Source organism: Caloenas nicobarica, unplaced genomic scaffold, assembly GCF_036013445.1.
Source record: "Caloenas nicobarica isolate bCalNic1 unplaced genomic scaffold, bCalNic1.hap1 Scaffold_560, whole genome shotgun sequence".
NCBI lineage: Eukaryota > Metazoa > Chordata > Aves > Columbiformes > Columbidae > Caloenas > Caloenas nicobarica.
In genome coordinates, this window is record NW_027017549.1 from 1 (window position 1) to 7,303 (window position 7,303).

General features: G+C 64.7%; 1 protein-coding gene across 1 annotated transcript; it reads left to right on the forward strand.

Moving 5' to 3' along the window:
* The first annotated feature begins 236 nt into the window (after positions 1-236).
* On the forward strand, positions 237-5,694 carry LOC136002871 (REST corepressor 2-like). Its single transcript, XM_065658117.1, has 12 exons — positions 237-359; positions 2,538-2,594; positions 2,676-2,756; positions 2,862-2,914; positions 2,987-3,148; positions 3,634-3,758; positions 3,827-3,887; positions 3,975-4,166; positions 4,263-4,340; positions 4,415-4,466; positions 4,568-4,716; positions 5,452-5,694. The coding sequence occupies exons 1-12, from the start codon at positions 242-244 to the stop codon at positions 5,692-5,694; spliced, it is 1,371 nt and encodes a 456-aa protein (XP_065514189.1). The 5' UTR covers positions 237-241.
* Positions 5,695-7,303: the final 1,609 nt, after the last annotated feature.

Below are 7,303 nucleotides of genomic sequence, written 5' to 3' on the forward strand. Positions count from 1 at the left end.
CAGGCACAGGGACCCCCCATTCTCCCCTTCACCCGCCCCCCCCCTCCCCTTCCCCAATTTCCGATTTTTCTGGGGTTCCCTCATTTTTGGGGAGGGGACACCCGCTTCCCAACGCAGCGACGCTGCACCCCCCACCCCTCAAATCCCCCCCTCTCCCCTAAAATAACCTGAAGTTTGGCGCAGGGCAGCAGGGTTGAGCCCACCCCCCCACCCCCCAAACCCGGGGTCCCCAGCCCCAGCGATGCCGTCGGTGATAGAGAAGCCGTCAGGGATCCCCCCCCGCGGCCGCCCCAGGTCGGGGGTCCCCGGCGCCCCCCCCCAATCCGAGGACGAGGGCAGCGAGGACGAGCAGGCGCACGGTGAGTCCCGCCCCCCCCCCCCCCCCCAAAAACCCAAAACCACCCCCCAAAACACACCTGTGCCCCCCCCCCCCGCCATGTGTATCACAGCCCCACACTCGCCACGCGTGGTTTGGGAGGGGGGTGTGATGTCAACCCCACCCGTGGGGTTTTGGGAATTGGGGGGGGGGATGGGGAACAAAGCCCCATTGTCCCCGCGGGGTCCCCATTGTCCCTGCCCGCCCGCCCGCGTGTGCATGGCCCTGGGCTTTGTGCGCTGGGGGGGGGCACAACCGCTGCCCCCCCACACACAACCTTGGGGGCTGTTAACCCCCCCCACCCCGTTACCCCGTCCTGTTAAACCCCTCCCTTGTTACCCCCTGTCCCTTCATTAACCCACATCCCCCCATTAGCCCCTGTGTTCCCCCATCAACCTTCTCTCCTCATTAACCCCCGTGTCCCCCCATCAACCCCCTCCCCTCGTTAACCCCTGTCCCCCCATTAACCCCCGTGTCCCCCCATTAACCCTCATGTCCCCATTAACCCCCATGGCCCGTTAACCCCCTCCCTCGTTAACCCTCGTCCCCCCATTAACCCTTGCATCCCCATTAACCCCCTCCCCTTGTTAACCCCCATGTCCCCTCATTAACACCCATCTCCCCATTAACCCCTGTCCCACCATTAGCCCCCCGTTAACCCCCATGTACCCCATTAACCCCCATGTCCTGTTAACCCCCTCCCTCGTTAACCCCCATTCCCCCATTGATCCCCTCCTCTCGTTGGCCCCTGTCTCCCATTAACCCCCGGGTCCCCCCATTAACCTCCTTCCCTTGTTAACCCCATTAACCCTCTCCCTCGTTAACCCCACGTGTCCCCCCATTAACCCCACGTGTCCCCCCATTAACCCCCATGTCCCCCCATTAACTCCCTCCCCTTGTTAACCCCGTTAACCCCCATCCCCCCATTAACCCCTGTCCCCCCCTTAACCCCATGTCCCCCTGTTATCCCCCATGTCCCCGGTAACCCCTGTGTCCACCCATTAACCCCATGTCCCCGGTAACCCCATCCCCCCACTAACCCCCCTGTCCCCTCGTTGACCCCATGTCCCCATTAACCCCCGTGTCCCCCCGTTATCCCCCATGTTCCCCCATTAACCCCATGTCCCCATTATCCCCCGTGTCCCCCCATTATCCCCCATGTCCCCCCATTGACCCCATGTCCCCATTAACCCCCATGTCCCCCTGTTATCCCCCATGTCCCCCCATTAACCCCCGTGTCCCTGCGTTGACCCCATGTCCCCATTAACCCCTGTTTCCCCCGTTATCCCCCATGTCCCCCCATTAACCCCATGTCCCCATTAACTCTTGTCCCCCCATTAACCCCATGTCCCCATTATCCCCCGTGTCCCCCCATTATCCCCCATGTCCCCCCATTGACCCCATGTCCCCATTAACCCCCATGTCCCCCTGTTATCCCCCATGTCCCCCCATTAACCCCCGTGTCCCCGCGTTGACCCCATGTCCCCATTAACCCCTGTTTCCCCCTGTTATCCCCCATGTCCCCCCATTAACCCCATGTCCCCATTAACTCTTGTCCCCCCGTTAACCCCATGTCCCCATTAACCCCCGTGTCCCCCTGTTATCCCCCATGTCCCCCCATTAACCCCCGTGTCCCCGCGTTGACCCCATGTCCCCATTAACCCCTGTTTCCCCCTGTTATCCCCCATGTCCCCCCATTAACCCCATGTCCCCATTAACCCCCGTGTTCCCCCGTTAACCCCCATATCCCCCCGTTAACCCCCGTGTCCCCGCGTTGACCCCATGTTCCCATTAACCTGTTTCCCCCGTTATCCCCCATGTCCCCATTAACTCTTGTCCCCCCATTAACCCCCTGTCCCTATTAACCCCGTGTCCCCCCATTAACCCCATGTCCCCGTTATCCCCCATGTTCCCTCATTAACCCCGTGTCCCCATTAATCCCCGTTACCTCCCACATCCCTCCGTTAACCCCATCCCCCCATTAACCCCGTGTCCTTGTTATCCCCCACGTCCCCCCATTAACCCCATGTCCCCATCAACCCCTGTCTCCCCATTAACCCCATGTCCCCATTATCCCTCATGTCCCCCCATTATCCCATGTCCCTATTAACCCCTGTTACCCCCCATGTCCCCATTAACCCCCGTGTCCCACCCCCCCCAGACAGCATGATCCGGGTGGGCGCCGACTACCAGGCCGTGATCCCCGACTGCAAACCAGGTGGGGACGGTTTGAATGGGCAGGGGGGGAGTGGGGGGGGGGTCTGTGTCCCCCTCTTTGACCTTCCCCCCCCCTGCCCAGAGAGCCCCGCCCGCTACAGCAACAAGGAGCTGAAGGGGATGCTGGTCTGGGCCCCCAACCACTGCGTGTCGGACGCCAAACGTGAGCCCCCCCGCATGGTACCGGGGTGTCCCTCGGGGGATGGGGGTGCCCCCCACCCTCCCTGACACCCCCTTCCCCCCCCAAACTCCCCTTTCCCTCCCGCAGTGGACAAATACATCGCCATGGCCAAGGACAAGCACGGCTACAACATCGAGCAGGTACCGCCGACCCCCCAAACAGCACAGGGGCCCCCCAAGCGTGTCCTGACCCCCCCCTGCCCCCCCCCCCAGGCGCTGGGGATGCTGCTGTGGCACAAACACGACGTGGAAAAGTCCTTGGCCGACCTGGGCAACTTCACACCCTTCCCGGACGAGTGGACGGTGGAGGACAAGGTGCTGTTCGAGCAGGCGTTCAGCTTCCACGGCAAGAGCTTCTCCCGCATCCAGCAGATGGTGAGAGGCCCCCCCCAAATGCACCCCCAAACCCCCCCAAAATGCACCCCCAAACCCCCCCCAAATGCACCCCCAACCCCCCCCCAAATGCACCCCCAAACACCCCCCAAATGCACCCCCAAACCCAACCCAAATGCACCCCCAAACGCCCCCCAAAATGCACCCCCAAACCCATCCCAAATGCACTCCCAAACCCCCCCAAATGCACCCCTAAATGCCCCCCAAAATGCACTCCCAACCCCCCCAAAATGCACCCCTAAACCCTTCAAATGCACCCCCAAACCCCCCCAGCTCCTCTCCCTTTTCTAGGAGTGTCCCCCCCCATATTTCAGGGGTTCCTTCCCCATTTCTAGGGGGTTGCCCCCCTCTATTTTTAGAGCTCTCCTGCATTTCTTAAAGGGCTGCCCCTCATTTACAGGGGTCCCCCCCTTTTCTTAGCCTCCCCCCACCCAAAACTCACCTCTGCCCCCCCCGACCCTCCCCAGCTCCCCGACAAGTTGATCTCCAGCCTGGTTAAATATTATTATTCCTGGAAAAAAACCCGCACCCGAACCAGCGTGATGGACCGACAGGCGCGGCGCCTCCTGGGCCGCAAAGACCGTGACGACAGGTGACCCCCCCCCGCCCCCCTGCCCCGCGGCACCCCCAAAAACCCTCTTTTCACCCCCGTTTCCATAGCAATGACGAGACCGACGATCCCCATGAGAGGGAGGTGGAAGCAGCGGACCCCAAAAAAGAGGTTTGGGCCGGGGTGGGGGGCGCTGGGGTCACTTTGATGGCACGGTGACCCCAACCCCCCCCCCCCCCTCGAATTAATCGGTTTCAGCCTTTTTACCCCAAAAGCGCCACGCGGAAGGAGGCGCAATATCGGCACCACCCCCCCGCGCGGCAGCGGCGCCGCCCCCCCCGGGGGATGCACCTGAGCCGGGAGGACGTGGCCGGTGTCACCGCCAACCCCGACCTGGGGGCGCTGGCCCTGCAGCAGCTGGACTGTCAGCTGGTGTCCCTCAAACGGCAGGTAAAACACCCCAAAAAAACACACACCCCCCCCCCCCAATCTATGGGGTGCCCCCCCTGTGCTGTGGGGTGACCCTGGGCTGTGTCCCCTCCCCAGGTGCAGCGGATCAAGCAGATGAACAGCGGCCTGAAGCTGGCGCTGGCGGGGGGGCTGGAGGGGCTGCGGCCGCCCGAGGTGGGTTTGGGGGGCGCCGGGGGGGTCCCATCGTGTCCCTGCCCCGCGTCACCCGCCGCCCCGGCTCCCTCCAGGGCAAGTTCGGCTCCCGCTGGACAACGGACGAGCAGCTCCTGGCAGTGCAGGGTGAGGACCCCCCCCCCAGATTAACCTTGTTAACGCCCCACCCTCGTTAACACCCCGCCCTCATTACTCTCATTACTCTCATTACCCTAATTAACCCCCAGCCCTCCGGCGCTGCGCCCGTGACCTCCCACCCGTGTCGCCGGCCCGGGGACGGAGTTTCCTCCTGGGCACCGCCCGGCGCCGCCGGGGACGGGACCAAGTGCAGCCCCGCCCCGGGGAGGGGCCAGGGGAGGAGGAGGTGGAGGAAGAGGTGAGCAAGGGTGGGGAGGGGGGCGCCCTGGGGCCTGGGACCAGCCCCAGGTCTGGGCTTAGTCCTGGTCACAGCCCCACCTCTGGTCTTAGTCCTGGTCCCAGTCCGGGTTCTGGTCTCAGTCCTGGTCCCAGTCCCGGATCTGGTCTCAGTCCTGGGTCTGGTCTTAGTCCTGGTCTTAGTCTCAGATCTGGTCTCAGTCCTGGTCCCAGCCCCGGGTCTGGTCTTAGTCCTGGTCCCAGTTTCAGATCTGATCTCAGTCCTGGTCCCAGTTTCAGATCTGGTCTCAGTCCCAGGTCTGGTCTCAGTCCTGGTCCCGGTCCGGGGTCTGGTCTCAGTCCTGGTCCCGGTCCCGGGTCTGGTCTCAGTCCCAGATCTGGTCTTAGTCCTGGTCCCGGTCCGGGGTCTGGTCTCAGTCCTGGTCCCGGTCCCGGGTCTGGTCTCAGTCCCGGGTCTGGTCTTAGTCCTGGTCTCAGTCTCAGATCTGGTCTCAGTCCTTGTCCCAGGCCCAGGTCTGGGCTTAGTCCTGGTCCCAGCCCCAGGTCTGGTCCCAGTCTCACATCTGGTCTCAGTCCTGGTCTCAGTCCCAGGTCTGGTCTCGGTCCCGGTCCCGGGTCTGGTCTCAGTCCTGGTCCCAGTCCCGGGTCTGGTCTCAGTCCCAGTCCCAGTCCCGGTCCCGGTCCCGGTCTCAGTCCCGGTCCCGGTCCCAGCCCCACGCCGCTGTTCTTCCCGCAGGTGCAGATCACGGGGTTTTCCCGCCCGGCTCCGGCCCCGCCCACCAGCGCGGCCCCGCCCCCTCCGCCGGCCCCGCCCCTTCCACCCTCCGCCTCGCGCCCCCCGCAGCCCCCGCCCCTCCTGCGCCCGGCTCCGCCCCCCGTGCCCGCGCGGCCCCGCCCCCCGCCGCCTCTGGTCCGGCCTGGCCACGCCCACGCCCCTCGGCCACGCCCCCCCGCTGCCGGCCACGCCCCGCCCCGCTGAGCCCTGCGGTCCACAGCGCCCCCTGCTGGGCTGGGGGACACGCGGCCCCGGTCTGGGGGGTCCTTGGGGGTCCCAGTCACGTTTGCAATAAAGGTATTTTACTAGAGCGGCTGCGTGTGCAGGTCTGTACTGGGAGCGTCGCTCTGTGCTGGGAGCACCGGTCTGTGCTGGGAGCACCCCTCTGTGCTGGGAGCACCGCTCTGTGCTGGGAGCACCGCTCTGTGCTGGGAGCACCGCTCTGTGCTGGGAGCACTGGTCCGTGCTGGGAGCACCGCTCTGTACTGGGAGCACCGCTCTGTGCTGGGAGCGCCGGTCTGTGCTGGGAGAACCCCTCTGTACTGGGAGCACCCCTCTGTACTGGGAGCACCGGTCTGTGCTGGGAGCACCGGTCTGTGCTGGGAGCACCGGTCTGTGCTGGGAGAACCCCTCTGTGCTGGGAGCACCGGTCTGTACTGGGAGCACCGGTCTGTGCTGCGAGCACCGGTCTGTGCTGGGAGCGCTGCTCTGTACTGGGAGCACCGGTCTGTACCGGGAGTGCCAGTCTGTGCTGGGAACGCTGCCCTCTGTACTGGGAGCACTGGTCTATACTGGGAGCGCCGCTCTGTACTCGGAGCACTGCTCTGTGCTGGGAGCACTGGTCCATACTGGGAGCACCGCTCTCTGTACTGGGAGCACTGGTCCATACTGGGAGCGCCGCTCTCTGTACTGGGAGCACTGGTCCATACTGGGAGCGCCGCTCTCTGTACTGGGAGCACTGGTCTGTGCTGGGAGCACCGCTCTGTACTGGGAGCATCGGTCTGTACTGGGAGCACTGCTCTGTGCTGGGAGCACTGGTCCATACTGGGAGCGCCGCTCTCTGTACTGGGAGCACTGGTCAGAGGCGATGGGTCTTTCTGGAAAGATTTTAATCTAGAACCTGGAAAATCCAGAGCGGGCGGAGCCGGGGGGCGGGGCCAGCAGCTCTGCCCCTCCCCCACCTGGCGAGGGGGGCGGGGCCCGTGGGAGGGGCTTTGGGGCCCCGCCCCCCCCCGGGGGGCGGGGCTACAGCAGTTTAAAGGGGCCGTCACCCCCAGCAGCAGCAGAACCGCCCCCCCCCGCCCCTTCCTGAGTGGTGGGAGAGGGGACATCCCCGTGTCCCCCCCTCATGACATCAGGATGTCCCCATGTCCCCTAAGGCCACCAGGGGGAGGCCCGGGTCACCCCCATAGGGACAAAAAGGCCCCAGACTGTCCCCACGTCCCCCGGGGGACACCCAGGAGCATCCCCGTGTCCCCCGTAAGGCTTTGGGGACATCCCTGCAGCTCCCTGGGCCACCCAGGGTGTCCCCAGCAGTCCCGAGTCCATCCAGGGCAAGCCCGGAGCTTCCTGGGCCAGCAAAATGTCCCCACGTGTCCCTGGGGCACCCAGGATGTCCCCAGAGATCCCTGGTCCATCCGAGACGGCCCCACAAGGTTCTGGACCACAAAGAATGTTCCCACAGGTCCCAGGTCCATCCAGAATGTCCCCATGTGTCCCCGGGCCATCCAGGACGTCCCCATGAAGTCCTCGATCGCACAACGTCCCCAGAGGTCCCAGGTCCATCCGAGACGTCCCCAGAGGTCCCAGGTCC